Source organism: Salvelinus fontinalis, chromosome 16, assembly GCF_029448725.1.
Source record: "Salvelinus fontinalis isolate EN_2023a chromosome 16, ASM2944872v1, whole genome shotgun sequence".
NCBI classification, from domain to species: Eukaryota; Metazoa; Chordata; class Actinopteri; order Salmoniformes; family Salmonidae; genus Salvelinus; species Salvelinus fontinalis.
The window spans coordinates 28,880,134-28,904,405 of NC_074680.1; the positions used below are offsets into that span (position 1 = coordinate 28,880,134).

At 41.5% G+C, this 24,272-nt stretch overlaps 1 protein-coding gene across 1 annotated transcript in view; it reads left to right on the plus strand.

The window, feature by feature from the left end:
- Window positions 1-4: 4 nt before the first annotated feature.
- LOC129812953 (receptor expression-enhancing protein 1-like) overlaps window positions 5-24,272 on the plus strand; it is a 24,448-nt gene continuing 180 nt past the window's right edge. Inside the window, exons 1-8 of the mRNA XM_055864971.1 lie at window positions 5-2,205; window positions 3,834-3,906; window positions 4,427-4,503; window positions 5,096-5,216; window positions 6,722-6,835; window positions 8,500-8,671; window positions 14,239-14,495; window positions 15,103-24,272. The exon at window positions 15,103-24,272 is cut by the window's right edge and continues 180 nt beyond it. Coding sequence (XP_055720946.1) covers window positions 2,174-2,205; window positions 3,834-3,906; window positions 4,427-4,503; window positions 5,096-5,216; window positions 6,722-6,835; window positions 8,500-8,671; window positions 14,239-14,495; window positions 15,103-15,177 — 921 coding nt within the window. The 5' untranslated portion in view covers window positions 5-2,173 and the 3' untranslated portion in view covers window positions 15,178-24,272. The remainder of the gene's footprint in view (window positions 2,206-3,833; window positions 3,907-4,426; window positions 4,504-5,095; window positions 5,217-6,721; window positions 6,836-8,499; window positions 8,672-14,238; window positions 14,496-15,102) is intronic.

Consider the following 24,272-nt stretch of genomic DNA (forward strand, 5'->3'; position numbering starts at 1 on the left):
CAATTTTACTGTTGTCTGGCCTCTCCATAATTGAATGTGACCTGAAAGATAAGGACAATAGAGGAGTAATGTGTATCTGTTTTGTAGGTCACTACTTTTATTGCTTATTTTATGGGGAAGAGCAACATCTGTGAAAACATTCAGGTGTGAGATTATTTTCTCTTGGGTGCTTTTCCCTTGGTTTCTAATATGGACAAAGGGATTATTTTTCTACCAGCCACAGCCCTCACTCAGCAGCCTTTGTGTAATGTAACCAAACCCTATCTCTGTCCTCTGACTGTTGATATGTAGGTTCAGTCAAAAAAAGGACTCTAGCTGTCAATTATGTTTTAGGGAAAACTCCCAAGATTACAAGCATCAACTAATGGCAGATAATTATAATACGTGTTTTATTGTTTCTGAAACTGAGCAGTTACAGGTGTTTGTCATACTCTTACAACATGTTTAATCCAGACTACCTGGCCTGCTCACCTGTTTGTTTTTAGTTCCAGAGTTTCTCTGCAATAGGCTTATTAACCGAGGTGATATTAATTATTACAACCTAACAATCTTCATACTTAATCACCATTTAAAACATTCATTATACACTGAACAAAAATATAAATGCAACTACTTCAAATATTTTACTGAGTTACAGTTCAAATAAGGAAATCAGTCAATTGAAAAATTCATTAAGCCCTAATCTATGGATTTAACATGACTAGGAATACAGATATGCATCTGTTGATCACAGATACCTTAAAAAAAAAGGTACCACCATTTGCCTCATGCAGCACGACATCTCCTTCGCATAGAGTTGATCAGGCTGTAGAATGTTGTCCCACTCCTCTTCAATGGCTGTGTGAAGTTGCTGTATATTGGCAGGAACTGGAACGCGCTGTCGTATACAATGATCCAGAGCATCCCAAACATGCTCATTGGGTGGCATGTCTGGTGAGTATGCAGACCATTGAAGAACTGGGACATTTTCAGCTTCCAGGAATTGTGTACAGATCCTTGCATTATCATGCTGAAACAGGTGATGGCAGCGGATGAATGGCATATCATCTCTGTGCATTTAAATTGCCATCGACAGAATTCAATTGTGTTTGTTGTCCGTAGCTTATGCCTGCCAATACCATAACTCCACCGCCACTCTGTTCACAACGTTGACATCAGCAAACTGCTCGCCCACACTATGCCATACACGCTGTCTGCCATCTCTCCGGTACAGTTGAAACCGGGATTCACCCATGAAGAGCACACTTCTCCAGCGTGTCAGTGGCCATTGAAGGTGAGTATTTTCCCACTGAAGTCGGTTACGACGCCAAACTGCAGTCAGGTCGAGACCCTGGTGAAGACAATGAGCACGCAGATGAGCTTCCCTGAATCGTTTTTTGACAGTTTGTGTAGACATCTTTCGGTTGTGCAAACCAACAGTTTAAGCAGCTGTCCAGGTGGCTGGTCTAAAATGATCCCGCAGGTGAAAAGGACTGATTTGGAGGTCCTGGGCTGGTGTGGTTACACATGGTCTGCGGTTGTGAGGCTGTCTGGACATACTGCCAAATTCTCTAAAATGATGTTGGAGGTGGCTTATGTTCAAGAAATTAACATAAAATTCTCTGGCAACAGCTCTGGTGGACATTACTGCAGTAAGCATGCCAATTGCAGGCTCCTTCAAAACTTGAGACATCTGTGGCATTGTGTTGTGTGTGCATTTTAGTGGCCTTTTATTTTCCCAGCACAAGGTGCACCTGTGTAATGATCATGCCATTTAATCGGCTTCTTGATATGTTACACCTGTCAGGTTGATGGATTATCCTGGCAAAGGAGAAATGCTCACTAACAGGGATGTAAACTAATTGGTGGCACAACATTTTAGAGAAATAAGCTTTTTGTGTGCATATGGAACAGTTCTGGGATCTTTTATTTCAGCTCATGAAACCAACACTTTACATGTTGAGTTGATATTTTTGTTCAGTATACATATAAACAATATTAGGTAGGTAGGCCAATGACATGATCATTTCAGTAGTCACAGCTGTTCACTCTGAATCACGTTCATGTCTGGGTGCGGCACATCGTTTGACGCCTTGGTTGGCGCTCGCTGACGCTGCTGTCAAATGGCAACTGCCAACGCTCAAGAAGGAAACTCCTCCCTGTTGACAGCACGTTCTGTCGCCGCCTCAGCACAATGGTCTCTTGGATAATCTCTAGACTTGTGGTGTAAGTTATTTTTATCACATTCTCTCTCATTTCTAAAATAGCCCACTTCGAGATAATGCCGTTTACGATAAATCTGTTGTTTTTTTCAGTGACACAAGGTGCATGTCAGCAGTGGCCGCTTTATAGCCTATTTAGGACACCTTATTTCTAAGCAGAGACTGTGTCTCGGGGGTTTGAGACGAGACAGACAGAATATTGTGCTCTGTTTATGACTGAAATGTTATTCCTTACTGAAAGAATGGGTTCATTGTCATATATCACATTCAATGGGTCGATGAAATGTGCTCTATTATGTATTCACATGCGTTTTATTTCCAGTCCAGATAAAGAATGACGATTGGCCAAATTAAATATGTATATTTTTATTGATATCTGTCTGCTCATCATATGTAAATAATAAAACAAAAATGATTTAGCCATTGATATGTCATATCAGTAGGCTTAAATGCAAAGTTGACTGAATAAAATGGCCAAAACACAGTGCGGTGGGGTGAGCAGAGCTATTTTATGATACTTGACATTCTTTATTTGGAAAACAAAGGGATGGGTCAACCTTTTCAGGTTACAATGCAAGTGTTGCATATAATTATAAACTTTATTGCAACATGTTCTGATAATTATAGTCATCCGAATATTTAAGCATATTAGACTATGGAAGCAAAATTTTAGGCTCCACTGCCCATTCCTATTATTGTAATATGGAGAAATTATTAAACGTTTTCACAACATATGGGCTTTGAGTAGGCCTAAAACAAATATCAAAATAGCACGTCAATTAAATTTAGATTATAATATCATATTACATTGCTGTTTAAAGACGCGAGGGGCTGCAAGTTTCTTCTGGCTGTCTTGGCATTCAAAGCTCTCTTGCCTATCCAACCACATATTTTATTTGTTGTTCTGAGGTCTTGAGCAGAAACACTGAATACATTTTTGTTTTGATTGACCTTATGTATTTGGAATTGTTTTCTACAGGATAACCCGTGTATGCATATGTAGGTCACAGGTCAGTAATTTTAGCAGGTCGCAACCCCAGCTGTTGCTGAACTGTTGCTTCAAGGGGTCCTGTTTGAGAGTTATACAGTCGCACATGGGTAGGCCAAGAGTCCTCGTGTCCCTGTTTTAATCTTTCAGATTTTAGATGAGCTCTGATGTCAGTTTAGTTATTTGTTTTTGATTGTTGTTGGAAATATTAGTATCTTCATATCAGTAACATTCAACAATATGGGCGGAATTGGAATTACTTGAGCCCGTGAAATTCGGAGTTTCGCGGAGGCCTCATTGATGTCAATGGGTCATGGCGCAAAGGAAATGCGCAAATAGTTACTCCCAGTTGGTGTATTATTGTTTTTTTTTTATATAAACACGAATTACACTACATAAAATCTAAAACAGTTTTAAAGTAAATGAATAATAAACCCAATACCCAGAACTGGGGTGTCAGTTAAAAAACAGAGATGTTTGTTTTTTGATGATGTGACAATTCATTTGTGAACTGCTGTCAGTTGCTGTACTTTGGACTGTTTCCACTTTACTGCGCTTTATTTGCTTTTATCCCCATAAATGTGTGTGGCTGTGCTGGACTAACATTTATTGCATAGGCTTATGACATGTTTGATGTTTTCCAGGCTTATATTTGGCACATTATATCCCGCATACTGCTCATACAAAGCTGTCAAGTCAAAGGATGTGAAGGAATATGTGAGTATGAGCAGCAGTCTGAAAAATGTGAAAATTAAACCAAACAGTAACGTGCCATATTGAGTCAGTCTGTATAGATTACACATTATGGGCCAGTTTCACAGACCCAGACAACTATTGGACTGAATTACTTAAAGACGCGCTATGCAGAAATCGCTCCACCATTTTTTGGTTGCTAAAATTCTAATAGTTCGCCTAATTTCAGTTTGTGACAAAATAAGCAAGTATAGTGTAGAGAATCATTGTATTATCTAAATCGCAGTGAAATATATATTTGCATAACAAAAAAAATTGTGTTCAGGTGTTTGAAGCAGGCGTGCAAAACCGAAAGTAAAAGATTCAAAAACAAAATTTAAAAACGGGATAAAAACTTGCTTTCAATGAGAGTCACAGATCTACAACTCACATCTCTGTACATTTTTGACATATTGTAGTTTTAAAACAGGATTTATTAGAATTTTGATTCATATTTCTGAACTATTATGTGCAAGACTAACTGAGAGTTATTCTACTTTTAAAGGTAAAATGGATGATGTACTGGATAATATTTGCCCTATTCACAACCATGGAAACCATCACAGATATATTTATCTTTTGGTAAGTAAATTATGTATTATAAAATATATGTTTTGTTTATGTATAGTATTATTTCACTTGTTTTAATATACAGTTATATTATGAAGTCCTAAATATTGTTCTGAAATAGTACACAGTCACATAGCATCGGCCTACAGCAGGATAGTATTATGGCTCAGGCTAAGACACAGATACAGGAGGTGGATAGTATGAGTCTCAGAGTTTATTATAGTACAAGGGGCAGGCAAAAGGTAAGTCAAGGCAGGCAAAGAGCCATAATCCAAATCAGAGTCAGGCAGGTACAGGACGGCAGGCAGAAAGGTCAGAACTGGGAAGACTAGGAAAAACAAAAACTAGAGCACAGAAAACAGGGGAACATGCTGGTGGGACTTGACGAACTGGCAACATACAAACATAAGACGCAGGTATAAATACACAGCGGATAATGGGGGAAGATGGGAGAACCCTGGTGGGGGTTGGAGACAAGGACAAAGACAGGTGAAACACATCGGGGTGTGACAGATAGTCATAAGACTGATGATGCTATTGCAATTGAGTGTAGATTTTATGAATGCTCTAAATGATCGCTGTATTATTCTTCCCTTTACTGTAGGGTTCCTTTCTATTATGAGCTGAAGATTGCCTTTGTGGTATGGTTACTGTCTCCCTACACAAAGGGGTCCAGCGTTTTATACAGGAAGTTTGTTCACCCAACACTTTCTTCAAAAGAAAAGGTGAGGTCTGTGCATTAGTCCAGTTTTCATTGTCCACTTGAAATGTACTATAAGCTGTCTTCTATGTTAAAAATGGTTTATATGCTCGGCTAAACATTTTATTAAAGTACCAGTCAAAAGTTTGGACACACCTACTCATTCCAAGGTTTTTCTTTATTTTCGACATTGTAGAATAATAGTGAAGACATAAAATCTATGAAATAACATATGGAATCATGTAGTAACCAAAAAAGTGTTAAACTCCATCACTCTCCTTCTTGGTCAAATAGCCCTTACACAGCCTGAAGGTCTGTTTGGCCATTGTTCTGTTGAAAAACAAATGAAAGTCCCACTAAGCCCAAACCAGATGGGATGGCATATCGCTGTGGTAGCCATGCTGGTTAAGTGTGCCTTGAATTCTAAATAAATCACTGACAGTGTCACCTGCAAAGCACCATCACACCTCCTCCTCCATGCTTCCCGGTGGGAACCACACATGCAGAGAGCAACCGTTCACCTACTTTGTGTCACAAAGACACGGCGGTTGGAACAAAAAATCTAAAATTTGGACTCATCAGACCAAAGGACAGATTTCCACCGGTCTAATGTCGATTGCTCATGTTTCGTGGCCCAAGAAAGTCTCTTCTTATTATTGGTGTCCTTTAGTAGTGGTTTCTTTGCAGCTATTCGACCATGAAGGCCTGATTCACGCAGTATCTGAACAGTTGATGTTGAGATGCGTCTGTTACTTGAACTCTGAAGCATTTATTTGGGCTGCAATTTCTGAGGCTGGTAACTCTAATGAACTTATCCTCTGCAGCAGAGGTAACTCTGGTTCTTCCTTTCCTATGGCGGTCCTCATGAGAGCCAGTTTCATCGTAGCGCTTGATGGTTTTTGCAATTGCACTTGAAGAAACTTTCAAAGTTCTTGAGATTTTCCAGATTCACTGACCTTCATGTCTTAAAGTAATGATGGACTGTCATTTCTCTTTGCTTATTTGAGCTGTTCTTGCCATAATATGTATGGGCTTGGTCTTTTACCAAATAGGGCTATCTTCTGTATACCACCCCTACTTTGTCACAACACAACTGATTGGCTCAAACGCATTAAGAAGGAAAGAAATTCCACAAATTAACTTTTAACAAGGCACACCTGTTAATTGAAACATTCTAGGTGACTACCTCATGAAGCTGGTTGAGAGAATGCCAAGAGTGTGCAAAGCTGTCATCAAGGCAAAGGGTGGCTACTTTGAAGAATCTCAAATATAAAATATATATTTATTTGTTTAACACTTTTGGTTACCACATGATTCCATATGTTATTTTATAGTTTTGATGTCTTCGCTATTATTCTACAATGTAGAAAATAGTAAAAAATAAAGAAAAACCCTTGAATGAGTAGGTGTGTCCAAACTTTGACTGGTACTGTACATGCAGTACATCACACCTAATGAATGTGTTTTTCACATGACCTGCCAAGAAAAAGACAGTTACTGTAATATGTGTGTGTATTTCTGTCTGTCCAGGACATTGATGACTATCTCTGCCAAGCAAAGGACAAAAGCTATGACACTCTGGTGACTTTTGGGAGGAAAGGTTTGAATGTGGCAGCCACAGCTGCAGTACTGGCTGCGACAAAGGTAATGCTGACTCTTTGAATTTCTGATTTGTTCTGGGTGCGATGAAGTGATGTTTTTCTCTATTCATATAGATAATTCCTAGTGTTCATGTACACTGCTCAAAAAAATAAAGGGAACACTTAAACAACACAATGTAACTCCAAGTCAATCACACTTCTGTGAAATCAAACTGTCCACTTAGGAAGCAACACTGATTGACAATAAATTTCACATGCTGTTGTGCAAATGGAATAGACAAAAGGTGGAAATTATAGGCAATTAGCAAGACACCCCCAATAAAGGAGTGATTCTGCAGGTGGTGACCACAGACCACTTCTCAGTTCCTATGCTTCCTGGCTGATGTTTTGGTCACTTTGGAATGCTGGCGGTGCTCTCACTCTAGTGGTAGCATGAGACGGAGTCTACAACCCACACAAGTGGCTCAGGTAGTGCAGCTCATCCAGGATGGCACATCAATGCGAGCTGTGGCAAGAAGGTTTTCTGTGTCTGTCAGTGTAGTGTCCAGAGCATGGAGGCGCTACCAGGAGACAGGCCAGTACATCAGGAGATGTGGAGGAGGCCGTAGGAGGGCAACAACCCAGCAGCAGGACCGCTACCTCTGCCTTTGTGCAAGGAGGAGCACTGCCAGAGCCCTGCAAAATAACCTCCAGCAGGCCACAAATGTGCATGTGTCAGCATATGGTCTCACAAGGGCTCTGAGGATCTCATCTCGGTACCTAATGGCAGTCAGGTTACCTCTGGCGAGCACATGGAGGGCTGTGCGGCCCCACAAAGAAATGCCATCCCACACCATGACTGACCCACCGCCAAACCGGTCATGCTGGAGGATGTTGCAGGCAGCAGAACGCTCTCCACGGCTTCTCCAGACTCTGTCACGTCTGTCACATGTGCTCAGTGTGAACCTGCTTTCATTTGTGAAGAGCACAGGGCGCCAGTGGCGAATTTGCCAATCTTGGTGTTCTCTGGCAAATGCCAAACGTCCTGCACGGTGTTGGGCTGTAAGCACAACCCCCACCTGTGGACGTCGGGCCCTCATACCACCCTCATGGAGTCTGTTTCTGACCGTTTGAGCAGACACATGCACATTTGTGGACTGCTGGAGGTCATTTTGCAGGGCTCTGGCAGTGCTCCTCCTTGCACAAAGGCGGAGGTAGCGGTCCTGCTGCTGGGTTGTTGGCCTCCTCCACGTCTCCTGATGTACTGGCCTGTCTCCTGGTAGCGCCTCCATGCTCTGGACACTACGCTGACAGACACAGCAAACCTTCTTGCCACAGCTCTCATTGATGTGCCATCCTGGATGAGCTGCACTACCTGAGCCACTTGTGTGGGTTGTAGACTCTGTCTCATGCTACCACTAGAGTGAAAGCACCGCCAGCATTCAAAAGTGACCAAAACATCAGCCAGGAAGCATAGGAACTGAGAAGTGGTCTGTGGTCACCACCTGCAGAATCACTCCTTTATTGGGGGTGTCTTGCTAATTGCCTATAATTTCCACCTTTTGTCTATTTCATTTGCACAACAGCATGTGAAATTTATTGTCAATCAGTGTTGCTTCCTAAGTGGACAGTTTGATTTCACAGAAGTGTGATTGACTTGGAGTTACATTGTGTTGTTTAAGTGTTCCCTTTATTTTTTTGAGCAGTGTATTTTGTCTCCCACACCAGAGCCAAGGAGTACTGTCAGATAGACTGCGAAGTTTCAGCATGCAGGACTTGTCCGCCTACCAGTCCGACCCAACTGAGATGGACCCTGGATCTGTCCACACCCAGTCTGCAGCTGGACAACAAAGGGCCAGGACGATGATGCGCAGCAAGTCAGAGATTGGCTACACCAAGGGTGAGATTATACTGCCACATACACTTACATAAGTAACCAAGATACAGACAGATCGATTGGCCACAACAAGGGCAGGGAAGGGAGTGTTATTACTTTTTCTATAAGACATTTGTATGACCTCTTAGATAACTACCAAGTAATAGCTAAGTAGCAATATGTTAACACTGACAACGGCACATTGGATTGGCAATTTTTGTACACTAGCATGTGCACTAGAATGGCTAGTAGAGCAAATATGGTATATTTGGCAAATAATGGTTGACCATAGCACTGGTGAAAACAGTGAGCACAGTTTAAAGGTGTTACACATATGATTTCTGTAGAATTTTTGCATTGTAATTTCAGAAATTGTCCATAATATATCTGCAGTAATAGTGACATGATAGTGTTTCTTAGTATTTCTTACTCACCAGGGTTGTGATTGGCTGTGATATTCACCTTTTGATTTCTCCCACCGGAGCTGCAGCTGTTGTCAAAATGGGAAAGCTGATCTGACTTTGTGGCTGTGTTATCAAGTGGAAATCACTGCCATTTCCTGGTTGCAAAAATTCTACACTGTTTGCTCAATTTCAGTTTATGAGAGACAACAAGCACTGAATATTGTAGGGAATCATTGTACCATCTAAATCGCTGTGGAATATATTTTCAATAACAACAAATATATTTTTTTACATGTGTTTGAAGCTAGTGGACCAAAACCGAAAGTAAAAGCCTCATGTGCGAGTCTCCGCCATATTACATGGAAATGGAATGCAGAGGATAGAGAGATATTTTTTGAATGACTCGAACTTGAGCCTTTTAATATCGGTTTTGGTCTACCAGCTTCAACCAACCAACTGTAGTCTCGAAACTGCAATATTCTCTGCTTTTCTGAAACATGGCTCTCGGACAAGGCTATCCAACTCAATTGATTCTCCATTCACTTGCGGACAGGACAGTGGAGTCAGGGAAATTGAGAAGGGGAGGGGTTTGCCTCGTCATCAACAACTGGTGTGCTGACTCGAGGGCGGTGGAAGTGTCGACCAATTGTTCACGCGTCTTGGAATACCTGATGGTCAAATTCCGACCCTATTACCTTCCGAGGGACTTTTCAGCTGTTATCGTGACAGTTGTATACTTTCCACCTCAGGACAAGACTAATAACAAACTGGCACTTAATGAACTATACAAGGCTATAAACAAGCAGGAAAACGTACATCCGGAGGCTGCTTTTCTGGTTGCCGGTGATTTTAACTCTGCGTCATTAAGACACAAGATGCCCAACTTCCATCAACATGTCTCCTTTGCCACTAGGGGCGATAAAGTCCTAGACCAGTTATTCTACCCACAAGCAAGCATACAAAGCCCTCCCTCGTCCGCTATTCGGCAAATCAGATCATGACTCCGTACTCCTGCTTCCTGTTTACAAGCAGAAGCTCAAACTGGAAGTACCCCTGACTTACTCCATTGAGAAATGGTCACCAAAATCAGAGATTATGCTACAGGACTGCTTTGCTAGCACTGATTGGCTGATGTTTTGCAACTCCGCCAATAACATTGACAAGCTAACCACCTCCGTCACCGGCTTCATTAGGAATGCATTTGCGATGTTGTCCCTACAGTTAATGTTTGCTGCTTCCCATATCAAAAGGCCTGGATTAACACTGATGTTGGTGCTAAACTAAACGACAGGGCTACCACACATAGGGCTATTGCAGACAACCCGGAGACTATGGCTGAGGACCGGAACAAGTACAAGCAGTCCCGCTATGACCTCTGCAGAGTCATCAAATTAGCAAAAGGTCAATATAGGAATAAGGTGGAATCATATTACATAGGCTGCCTGCCGCATGTGGCAGGGGCTACTGTCCATGATGACCACCATCATTCCTGTTCCCAAAAACTCTAAGTCTTAATGCAACAATGACTACCACCCTGTAACACTCACATCTGTAATCATGAAGTACTTTGAGAGGCTGGTTATGGCACACATCAACTCTATCATCCCAGTCACCCTAGACACACTGCAATTTGCATACCGCCCTAACAAATCCATAGATGATGCAGTGGTAGGCCTGATCACTGGCGGCGATGAGACAGCCTACATGGAGGTCAGTGACCTGGCAGTATGGTGCCATAACAATCTCTCCCTCAATGTCAGTAAGACCAAGGAGCTGATCATGGACTACAGGAAACAAAGGTGTGAGCACGGCCCCATGCACATCGATGGGCTGTAGTGGAGCAGGTCGAGAGCTTCAAGTTCTTTGGTGTCCAAAATTCCTTAGTGATTATGCAAATTAAATTAAAAATGTAAAAACTAAATACCTTATTTACATAAGTATTCAGCCCCTTTGCTATGAGACTTGAAATTGAGCTCCGGTGTATGCTGTTTCCATTGATCATCCTTGATGTTTCTACAACTTGATTGGAGTCCACCTGTGGTAAATTCAATTGATTGGAAATGATTTGGAAAAGCACACACCTGTCTATATAAGGTCCCACAGTTGACAGTGCATGTCAGAGCAAAAACCAAGCCATGAGGTCGAAGGAATTGTCCGTAGAGCTCCAAGACACGATTGTGTCAAGGCACAGATCTGGGGAAGGGTACCAAAAATGTCTGCAGCATTGAAGGTCCTCAAGAACATAGTGGCCTCCATCATTCTTAAATAGAAGATGTTTGGAACCACCAAGACTCTTACTAGAGCTGGTCGCCCGGCCAAACTGAGCAATCGGGGGAGAAGGGCCTTGGTCAGGGAGGTGACCAAGAACCTGATGGTCACTCTGACAGAGCTCTAGAGTTCCTCTGTGGAGATGGGAGAACCTTCCAGAAGGACAACCATCTCTGCTGCACTCCATCAATCAGGCCTTTATGGTGGTGTGGCCAGACGGAAGCCACTCCTCAGTAAAAGACACATGACAGCCCGCTTGGAGTTTGCCAAAAGGCACCTAAAGACTCTCAGACCTTGAGAAACAAGATTCTCTGGTCTGATGAAATCAAGGTTGAACTCTTTGGCCTGAATGCCAAGCGTCACATCTAGAGGAAACCTGGCACCATCCCTACGGTGAGGCATGTTGGTGGAAGCATCGTGCTGTGGGGATGTTTTTCAGTGGGAGGGATTGGGAGACTAGTCAGGATCAAGGGAATGATGAACAGAGCAAAGTACAGAGATCCTTGATGCAAACCTGCTCAGGACCTCAGTCTGGGGTGAAGGTTCACCTTTCAACAGGACAACGGCCCTAAGCACACAGCCAAGATAACGCAGGAGTGGCTTCAGGACAAGTCTCTAGATGTCCTTGAGTGGCCCAGCCAGGGCCAGTACTTGAACCTGATTAAACATCTCTGGAGAGACCTGGAAATAGTTGTGCAGCAACGCTCCCCATCTAACCTGACAGAGCTTGAGAGGATCTGCAGAGAAGAATGGAAGAAACTCCCCAAATACAGGTGTGCCAAGCTTGTAGCGTCATACCCAAGAAGACTTGATCCTGTAATCGCTGCCAAAGGTTCTTCAACAAAGTACTGAGTAAAGGGTCTGAATATTTATGTAAATGTGACATCATTTTTTTTATTTTTTTTTTATAAATTAGCAAACATTTCTAAAAACCAATTTTTGCTTTGTCATTGTGGTATTGTGTAGATTTATGAGGGAAAAAAGTATTTAATCAATTTTAGAATAAGGCTGTACCATAAGAAAATGTGGAAAAAGTCAAGGGGTCTGAATACTTTCCGAAGGCACTGTAAAATGGTCCACATACACATAGCACCTCTTCCCCCTCAGGAGGTTGAAAAGGTTTGGCATGGGCCCTCTAATCTTAAAAAAGAGAGCATTTTTGAATGGCTGGATCACTGCTTGGTATGGCAATAGCACCGCCCTCGATCGCATGGCTCTACAGAGGGTGGTGTGGACAGCCTGATGGCCCCAGTATATCACTGGGGCCGAGCTCCCTGCCATCCAGGACCTCTGTATCTGGCCGTGTGAAAGGAAGACCCGGAAAATTGTTAGACTCCAACCACCCAAGCCATAGACTGTTCTCTCTGCTTCCACACAGCAAGCTGGTACCGGTGCATTAAGTCTGACACCAACAGGCTCCTGAACAGCTTATATCCCCAAGCTATAAGTCTAAATAGCTAACAATTGGCTACACGGACTATCTGAGTTGACCTATTTTATTCAAAATGTCTCTATGCACACTCACATGGCCCTACACACTCACACACTCTGACACTCCAACACACACTCACTTCATAATTTGTTCACACACACATACTATGCACATTTATACTGACTCTATACACACATCCACTCACATACAATCGTCATATACGCTGCTTCTACTCTATTTATCATATATCCTGATGCATAGTCACTTTAACCCTATACACATCTACCTCTATCACTCCAGTATTCCTGCATATTGTAAATATGGAACTGACTAACCCTGTATATAATATGCTTACTTTCTCATGTTTTTCTTATTTTTATTTGTCTTTTTGTTTTACCTTATGTTATTTTTTGGTATTACATTGTTATTGCTTACTGCATTGTTGGGTTTAGAGCTTGCAAGAAAGGCATTTCACTGTACTTGTACATGTCACATTAAAACTTAAACTATCATATGGCCTGTTTAAGCCTGCAGATAATAGTTCTGTAAACTGTCTTTCGTGAGTCTCCCTAACCCCACATCTCCCTTCTGTTTGTGACGCTTTCTGACTGCAGGTCAGTTTCCACAGGGCTGCCAGGTAGGCTCTTGACCCATCTAGGAATGCTTCACTTTGAGCTTTTATCATTGAATGACCACAGCCTGCTCTCTGGTGGCCAGACTCATTCAGTGTTTCATGTCTCATTATACAGTATGTGTTGTACAGTCCAAAGTTTCTTTGAGATTCACTTTCTTTGGATTGATTATAGTCTATTTTCCAAGAGGTTATTGAGTGTCACAAAGGTGAAAAGGAGTCCTTTGCACCATGACTCTGTTAACATTAATTTTTTTGAAGCAATAATATTGTGGATAACTGTAAGTGGTGGTACTGTGTGGAAGATTAACACATTTTGATTTATTTTGTCAATTTACCACACACTTATTTTACAATGTGATTATTTGATTTCAGAACAACATGATATTACCTGATAAGTGATCAAGCATCCTTTATGCTGAAAGAGCAGGATAACGAAAGATAAGGATAATGAAAGAACAGGATAATGAAAGGCTATTTTTGCCTTTTGCATCTGCTTGCATGGCAAATTGAATGATAGGATAGAAATCCAGTGTTCTGAACATAATTCTGCAGAGACTAAATTAAGGGCCCTGAAGAGGAGTCCTCGTCCTAATGGCGTAGGTATTCTTGTTTGTCCTGTGAGAGAGGGTATCCCCCTGCCTGTACACATGGTCAGATGATGTCTGCTCCCGTGGTCTGTGTAGAGAACAACAACCCTACTCTGCCCCTTAGTAAACTGAACTCATAACAACCTCACTGTAATGAAATGATCTACATCACTTCAATAATTATAGTACATTTCACTGCTGCCTTCAGCATACATTCTGATATGTGTCTGTAATTTGTTTTACCATGGTCCCTTCTCATGGTGCAGGGCAGGATTTTGACATGACTGAATATGAGGTGTTGAGCCTCGATCAGTGTGACACCAAGGAGCCACTGTCCCATCCTATTACGCCCCCCGAACCCATGACTGAACCCACACCCCCTCTGACCCTCCAGCCCTCTCTACCCTCTCCATCTCCATCCCCTGCACCCCCAGTAACAGAGCAGACTGAGGACATGATGATAGGAGGGGAAACATCCACAAGCTCCCCACAGCTCAGGTTGATTAAGAGGAAGGTGCCTGAGGTACTCTTTTAAACTGACTGGCCTACTGGTGTGTGGTTCTAACTGCTACTGGTCTGTGGTGATTAACACACTGGGTCACTAATTCTTACTTGGCTGCTTCTAACTGGGTCCTTGTTTGGAACGGTATCATTGCAAAAATTAGGACGGCAGATCTTTTTTGGGGGGGGGGGGGGTACAGTTGTACTGTTATGATACAAATTTGTTTCTAATGTGTATTTTTAGTTTTAGTGGATTGACAAATGTCTGTAAATTGGTGTTATTTTGCAGTAATGTTTCACTGCTGATATGACTTTGCTGTGAGTTGCAATGTTTATGGAGGTATTGATTTGATTGCATTTATTGATTTCCCAAACTAGAAAACCAGCTGGAACAAGCATCTGAAAACAACATCCCAGGATTGCTTTGTTTTAATATGTCAAATCATATTTTCATAATGTAATGAGTGTTTATCTTGTCCCCAAACTGAATGTAGAGATATACTTAGTGTTTTTGTGCCCACATTGGACAGGCTAGACAAACATTGTCAGACCACAAACCAGGAATAATGTGGTATTTACTGCTTACAGTTATGGTCAATAATTTATCTTATTTCTCTCTCTCTTTCTAGCCTCCTCCTAGAGTCTTAAGGCCTCTCACAAGATTCAGGAGTGCCCAGCTGTCTTCAAACAGAGAAGCCATGTGATATTCTGTGAATGCTCCCAAGACTGCTTTAGCTGCGAGGGTAAATAAGGAAATGTGGCCTAAAGCTAAATGTATAAAGCAGCCTTGTTTTAGAATAAGGAAACCAAAGTGACTTGTGAAAGTCTACACACCCCTTGCACAGTATTCACATATTGATGCCTTAACATTTTATCTAAAAATTCTGGGGCTCTACAAAACTTACTAAACATTTTCGAGGTGAAAGAAAGTTATTATTATTGCAATTGTTTTTTAAATGAGAATCTACAGTAACAAAACATAAATACAGGAACAAGTTACATTGGTACTATCCTATGAAACAGCTGTTGGACAATAAAAAAATAATAAAAGAAGAAAAAAAATACGATATAAGTAAAGTACATAACATCCCCTACCCAGTTTAGGATGGGCCATAACATCCCCTACCCAGTTTAGGATGGGCCATAACATCCCCTACCCAGTTTAGGATGGGTCATAACATCCTCTACCCAGTTTAGGATGGGCCATAACATCCCCTACCCAGTTTAGGATGGGCCATAACATCCCCTACCCAGTTTAGGATGGGCCATAACATCCTCTACCCAGTTTAGGATGGGCCATAACATCCCCTACCCAGTTTAGGATGGGCCATAACATCCTCTACCCAGTTTAGGATGGGCCATAACATCCTCTACCCAGTTTAGGATGGGCCATAACATCCTCTACCCAGTTTAGGATGGGCCATAACATCCCCTACCCAGTTTAGGATGGGCCATAACATCCCCTACCCAGTTTAGGATGGGCCATAACATCCCCTACCCAGCTTAGGATGGGCCATAACATCCTCTACCCAGTTCAGGATGGGCCATAACATCCTCTACCCAGTTTAGGATGGGCCATAACATCCCCTACCCAGTTTAGGATGGGCCATAACATCCTCTACCCAGTTTAGGATGGGCCATAACATCCTCTACCCAGTTTAGGATGGGCCATAACATCCTCTACCCAGTTTAGGATGGGCCATAACATCCTCTACCCAGTTTAGGATGGGCCATAACATCCTCTACCCAGTTTAGGATGGGCCATAACATCCTCTACCCAGTTTAGGATGGGCCATAACATCCCTAAACCAGTGGGCATGCAATGACGGGGTATCTGACTTCCACTTAAAAATAATAAGTGGGCGGGCCAGAAGGAACAAGAAGGCTATGGCCTCTGCTTGGGTGTTACAGAAAATAAGCCCTTAGGGGGCTACCCTGAAAATAGCAACAGAGGGATCTCATGCAATTTCCTTATTGCATATATATGAGAAAGTCTCAAAGATAGAGGACCAAAATGGAACTAGTGTCGGGCATGACCAGTACATGTGATACAGAGTGGCGGGTGGCTGATGACATCTAGAGCAGGTTGGGTTTATATCTGGATACAATCTGGGAAGTCTAATCCTGCAAAAGTGTAGGCGATTAACTACTTGAAACTGTAGTAACCCAGGATTGTAGAATGCAGGTGATATCGGAGATCTCGCTTCCAAACTCTTCCTCCCATGAATGCTTTACATGGTCAAGAGTGGGGCATGCAATATTATGATTAATGTCATACAGCATAGAAATGTGTCCCTTTACTTAGGGATCCAGGTTCAAACATAATCAAGCCAGCTGGTGGATGGGAGGGACGGGAAAATATTTTTTGTAAAGTTGCGAATCTGCAGGTACCTGAAGAAATGTGTCTGGGGTATACTGTGCTCTCTAACTAGATGTTGAAAGGGGATAAATGCACAGTCATGGAAAAGGTCTGTTACACTCTTCAATCCTTTCTGAAACCATAGCTGGAAGGCTGTGTCTATGAAGTAGGTTGTGAAGAGTGGGTTGGAAATTAAAGGCATGGTTGAGATGGCTTGTCTACATCAAAAGTGGATCATAAACTGAGACCATATACTTAGAAAAAAGGGTTCCAAAATGGTTCTTTGGCTGTCCCCATAGGATAACCCTTTTTGGTTCCAGGTAGAACCATTTTTGGTTCCATGTAGAACTATTTTGGGTTCCATGTAGAACCCTCTGTGTAAAGGGTTAACTGAAGAACCCTTTTAGGTTCTAGATAAACTCTTAGAAAAAAAGGTGCTATCCAGATGTAACTTTTCATATTAGTGTTGTTTGAGTGGTATTATTTGCTCAATGGTAGGATGGCACAGACTAAGGAGACCGGGGATGATGTTTGACATGAGTGCTTTTCCATAAAGGACCACACCATTCCTTCCCCATCTAAAAATGCAGAGACCCAAAAGGTTATCTTGTGACTATTGGGAGCCCAGTAGTAATGGAAGAAATTGGGTAGGGCAAGACCCCCCTCTCCTTTCTGTCTTTACAAAAATTAAAGTAGATATGTCTATCCAGTTCTTTAAAAAACGATTTTGCTATAAAGATAGGAATAGTTTGAAAAAGATGCAGGAATCGTGGCATGATGACCGAGTTGACTGACAGCGAGTGATATGGGGAGTGTCGACCAGCGATAGAGGTCTGCTTAGCCTTCTCCAAGGCTGGCTTGAAATTTAAATTAATATAGAAATGTTTCCTAATAAAACATAAACACCTGAGTTAATACTTGGTGGAAGCTCCACAGGCAGCTATAACAGCTGAATGATTTTCAAAACAATTTTACCAACTTTGCACAACTCTTAGGGCAACATATGTCCATTGTTTATCAGAATTGCTCAAGCTCAGTAAATTTGGTTAGGAATCATTGATGGACAGAAACATTCAAACGTCTCTGATTGTCAAGAAAATGTATGTCAGGACTGAGACTAGACCCCTCAGGAAAAGTTTCTTGGAACACCATTCTGGTGTGTCTTTGCCATAAACATTTGTGAAATTGTGGTATTATGGTGGAAGCATTATGTTATGGGTATGCTCGTCACCGGCAGGGACTGGAGTTTGTCAGGATCAAAAGAAATATGAAAGGAGCAAAGCCCAGGTAAAAAGTTAGAGGAAAACCTGCCTCAGTCTTCTGAAAACCTAACTCTTAACTAGAGTTGTATTTTTCCATGGGACAATTACACACATTTTAACAACAAAGACACACAAGAATGGCTTTCCAAGAGGTGTTGAGTGTCATGAATAGTCCAATCTCCATCCTGACTTAAATCGGATTAAATATTCAGAGACAATATTGCTGTCCATCAATGATTCCCAAACAAATTTACTGAGCTTGAGCAATTTTTACAAAAACAATGGATATGTTGCCCTAAGAGTTGTGCATAGTTTGTCAATTCTTGTAACAAAAGAAAATCGAGCTGTAATTGCTGCCAAAGTTGCTTACACAAAGTACATCCTCATTCTGTACTTCTTAGTAATTTAGAAACGTTTCTGTCATTTTTCATTCACTTGGAAAATGTGGAATACGTTGTGTAGATAGGAAAACAATCACATTTAATCCCTTTTAGATTACATTTTAAGGCAGCAAAATGTGATGACTGTGCAAGGGCTGTGTAGACTTTCACTAGCGACTGTAGGACCTCTGGCACATACTGTAGTGTAAAGGAGACAGAGGGTGTGTGCCATCGAGGTAGCACACACACACACGAGTGGATTCCATAGTGCACAGACATTTTGGATTGATTTGTCGGTCATTGAATACTTTTGTATGTATGTACTGTGTGTGTGTGTGTGTGTGTGTGTGTGTGTGATTAGTGTTTTTTATATTATGTTTAGAGACAAATGCATGTATGTGTCTCTGGTCATTTGATGTGTCATAAAACAGAATGTATAGTCACTGAATCTTTTTGTGGCTACTTGGTCACTGTATGAGATGGAATCAGTCACCAGGAGAGTAGCAGGGTGAAATACTCTGTAATGAAAGATTTTGGTTTGTAGGGAGATCTTTGAGCTGGCAAATACAATTTGTACTGACAATTTAACAGGACACAGAATATTTAAAATAATTGTCCAGTCAGGTTAGTATATCTCCTCAAATGTGGTATTTATTTATGAGAGAATAGCAATTGTAGGACTTAATAAAAAATGCTGATTATTATTAATCTACTGGCAATGGAACTAAAAGAGTCAAAGTATGAGTAAGTTGCTCTAAATTTCACTCTTTACGTTTGCTTATAAAGCCTTAAACCATAAAAACAAAACATTAGGTCTGGTACTACAGTAATATCAGTACTCTGACAAATCATGAGCAATTCTATGTGGCCATAACGATTACTAATGTCATTGACTATGGGCCCTATGCACTATGTTTAGAGTTAGTGCAACAACTGCTCTAGTATCATGAAATGGCAACAACAAAACACTGACATGTAAGAATGAGTTTTGCCTCTTTTGGTTCACTGATCACCATGTTATAGATCATTACCAGAATTATTATTACATGGGATTAGTTACTATTCAAATAAATAAATTGCTCTAAGGCCAGAAATCGGGACAATCGACTTTTCAAACTCGTTATGAATTATCTGGCATTCAATTGTTTTGTAAATGTTTGTATTACTCATGTCTTATGGCATCGCCATACATGTTTGTATTTTCAGGTTTAGCACACACAACATACTTTGACGTGTATAGCTATTGTATAACAAAAGATAGCCAGTGGCGAGGGCTATATAGGTGGCCCTTAGAGTCTAAAAACACCGTGCAATACTCTGCTTTCACTGAGCAATTGTCAACTCATGGTTCTTACTTAAAACTCTACTTTTCTCAATGTAGCCACAATTGTTGACCTGTCTTTTCCCAGCCAATGTTCCTGTTGCCTATTTCTGTGAGGGCATAGCAATTCCTATAGGCAGGTTCCTAACCTTCTGTAAATTACATGAATATTGGTGAAGTGTTTTTGCCAAAGGTAGTGAGTGACATACCGTCTATGTCTAAAATGAATGTTTTTGCACTGTAGGTATGTGAATTAACTTGGCTATTACATAATGCTTCACTAAATATTATGCTTGGTGTTTGGGCAGCATACATTTTTGTTCACTGTTTTCAATACAGTAGCTTCAATTAGAAATGGAAGCTTCTCCTCAGGTATGTGTTCAGTTTACACATCAAATTCAAACACTTTCTGGTAGAAACATTTTGGTATAAACTTGTTTGCACATGGAATATCAGTAAGAGGTTCCCTCTAATTGGGACATTCTTTTTTAGGATAAAGGTTATTTATGGACAGAGATTTGACCTGTGGTAGAATTTTAAATCCTTGTTGCGACGTTCGTGTAGTTTCAGTTGGAATGTGATCTCCTTTTCAAATACTAACATAAAAATAAAATAAGAAGTGAATCATTGCAGCTGGTAAAGGAAAGTCATCTTTGCATGATGTTTGTTATTTAGTAAATATGAGAATGATTTACTACTGAGCATTGTTTGGATTAGTGTGTAGTTATTTGCTTCATCGAATGCCTTGCTGATAGGTGTCTGAATGTTCTTTTTCTTATTATTTTGAAACGCTTTGTGGCAAGGTCAGGAAAGTTCTTCTCGTGGAGAAATACACGTTTCTACAACTTGGAGTCAAATTGTTTGAGGAACATGTCTCATCTCTATGGATTAAAAAGACCACATTCCTCTCTGATGGCCTTGGGGTAAAAAGTAACTTCTGGCAGGCCATAATCACTCACAATGCTCAAACCTTATTGTGAATATCAGAAAAGAAAGATGTAAAAGACAGGAATGATGGTCTAAAATGACTGTATATGAAAATTGCTTTCTTTGTATCACAGTAGGTTGGTGGCACCTTAATTGGGGAGGACAGGCACGTGGTAATGGCTGGAGCGGAATAGGTGGAATGTGTCAAATACATGGTTTGATGCCATTCCATTCCATCTGTTCCAGCCATTATTATGAGCCGTCGTCCCCTCAGCAGCTTCCACTGCTCTGTATCATCAGTATTTCTGTTGGTGAACTGATAACAGCCAATAAATTAGACAATGTGCTGCTGTGGCTTATGTCTTTTTTTGTATTATATTTTAATAGGTAATACATTTTAAGAAGCATTTTATTTAGACAATTGATTCAACGACAAGACAATATTTCCTGCTATACCATCACAACCTAAATCCATCTATGTGGGTGTGGTGGAGGGGAGGCTGTGTGATGTAATGATTCTGGAGACAGAAGGCCGTGTGGTGTTATGATTCTGGAGACAGAAGGCCGTGTGGTGTTATGATTCTGGAGACAGAAGGCCATGTGGTGTTATGATTCTGGAGACAGAAGGCCGTGTGGTGCTATGATTCTGGAGACAGAAGGCCGTGTGGTGCTATGATTCTGGAGACAGAAGGCCATGTGGTGTTATGATTCTGGAGACAGAAGGCCGTGTGGTGTTATGATTCTGGAGACAGAAGGCCGTGTGGTGTTATGATTCTGGAGACAGAAGGCCATCTGGTGTTATGATTCTGGAGACAGAAGGCCGTGTGGTGCTATGATTCTGGAGACAGAAGGCCATGTGGTGTTATGATTCTGGAGACAGAAGGCCGTGTGGTGTTATGATTCTGGAGACAGAAGGCCATGTGGTGTTATGATTCTGGAGACAGAAGGCCATGTGGTGTTATGATTCTGGAGACAGAAGGCCATGTGGTGTTATGATTCTGGAGACCGAAGGCCATGTGGTGTTATGATTCTGGAGACAGAAGGCCATGTGGTGTTATGATTCTGGAGACAGAAGGCCATGTGGTGTTATGATTCTGGAGACAGAAGGCCATGTGGTGTTATGATTCTGGAGACAGAAGGCCATGTGGTGTTATGATTCTGGAGACAGAAGGCCGTGTGGTGTTATGATTCTGGAGACAGAAGGCCGTGTGGTGCTATGATTCTGGACAGTCAGAGCTAGCAACAATGACAAGAAGCTGCCATGTGAAGAATAATAGGTGGCTAGTTTCAGATTGTTGTATCATGTAATTGATAAAGTGTATTTTTTAGGTGTTTTGACTCATGCCACGTCTATGGCTAAAATTCGCTAGCTAACCAACAACTGTACAGTGCCTTACAAAAGTATTCATCCCCCTTGGCATTTGTCCTATTTTGTTGCATTACAACCTGTAATTTAACTGGATTTCATGAAATGGACATGAAGTCGTGGCCAAAAGTTGAGTGACACAAATATTAATTTTCACAAAGCCTGCTGCCTCAGTTTGTATGATGGCAATTTGCATATACTCCAAAATGTTATGAAGAGTGATCAGATGAATTGAAATTAATTGCAAAGTCCCTCTTTGCTATGCAAATGAACTGAATCTCCCAAAAATATTTCCACTGCATTTCAGCCCTGCCACAAAAGGACCAGCTGACATGTCAGTGATTCTCTTGTTAACACAGGTGTGAGTGCTGACAAAGACAAGGCTGGAGATCACTCTGTCATGCTGATTGAGTTCGAATAACAGACTGGAAGCTTCAAAAGAAGGGTGGTGCTTGGAATCATTGTTCTTCCTCTGTCAACCATGGTTACCTGCAAGGAAACACGTGTCGTCATCATTGCTTTGCACAAAAAGGGCTTCACAGATAAGGATATTGCTGCCAGTAAGATTGCACCTAAATCAACCATTTATTGGATCATCAAGAACTTCAAGGAGAGCGGTTCAATTGTTGTGAAGAAGGCTTCAGGGCGCCCAAGAAAGTCCAGCAAGCTCCAGGACCATCTCCTAAATTTGATTCAGCTGTGGGATTGGGGTACCACCAGTACAGAGCTTGCTCAGGATTGGCAGCAGGCAGGTGTGAGTGCATCTGTACTCACAGTGAGGCGAAGACTTTTGGAGGATGGCCTGGTGTCAAGAAGGGCAGCAAAGAAGCCACTTCTCTCCAGGAAACATCAGGGACATTCTGATATTCTGCAAAAGGTACAGGGATTGGACTGCTGAGGACTGGGGTAAAGTCATTTTCTCTGATGAATCCCCTTTCCGATTGTTTGGGGCATCTGGAGAAAAGCTTGTCCGGAGAAGACAAGGCGAGCGCTACCATCAGTCCTGTGTCATGCCAATAGTAAAGCATCCTGAGACCATTCATGTGCGGGGTTGCTTCTCAGCCAAGTGAGTGTGCTCACTCACAATTTTGCCTAAGAACACAGCCATGAATAAAGAATGGTACCAACACATCCTCCGAGAGCAACTTCTCCCAACCATCCAGAAACAGTTTGGTGACGAACAATGCCTTTTCCAGCATGATGGAGCACCTTGGCAAAAGTGATAACTAAGTGGCTCGGGGAACAAAACATCGATATTTTGGGTCCATGGCCAGGAAACTCCCCAGACCTTAATGCCATTGCGAACTTGTGGTCAATCCTCAAGAGGCGGGTGGACAAACAAAAACCCACAAATTCTGAAAAACTCCAAGCATTGATTATGCAAGAATGGGCTGCCATCAGTCAGGATGTGGCCCATAAGTTAATTGACAGCATGCCAGGGCGGATTGCAGAGGTCTTGAAAAAGAAGGGTCAACACTGCAAATATTGACTCTTTGCATCAACTTCATGTAACTGTCAATAAAAACCTTTGACACTTATGAAATGCTTGTAATTATACTTCAGTATTCCATAGTAACATCTGACAAATATCTAAAGACACTGAGGCAGCAGACTTTGTGAAAATTAATGTGTGTCATTCTCAAAACTTTTGGCCACGACTGTATACAAAATAGTCCAAATATGTTTAGTGAAATAAATAATTACTTGTTTCCAAAAATTATACAAACCCCCCCCCGGAAAAGTGCTGCGTGCATATGTATTCACCCCCTTTGCTATGAAGCCCCTAAATAAGATCTGGTGCAACCAATTACCTTCAGAAGTCATATAATTAGTTTTTTTTTAAAGTCCACCTGTGTTCAATCTAAGTGTCACATGATCTGTCCCATGACCTCAGTATACATACTAGGAGAGCATATATATATACATATATATATATATATATGCATATATATATTGTCACGCCCTGGCCTTAGTATTCTTTGTTTTCTTTATTATTTTAGTTAGGTCAGGGTGTGACATGGGAAGTTTGTGTGTTTTGTCTAGTTTAGGGTGTGTGTATTGTTTAGGGGGTGTTGTATAGTGTATGGGGTTGTGTTCAGGAGAGAGTTCTAGGAAAGTCTATGGTTGCCTGGTTTGGTTCTCAATCAGAGACAGATGTCATTAATTGTCTCTGATTGGGAGCCA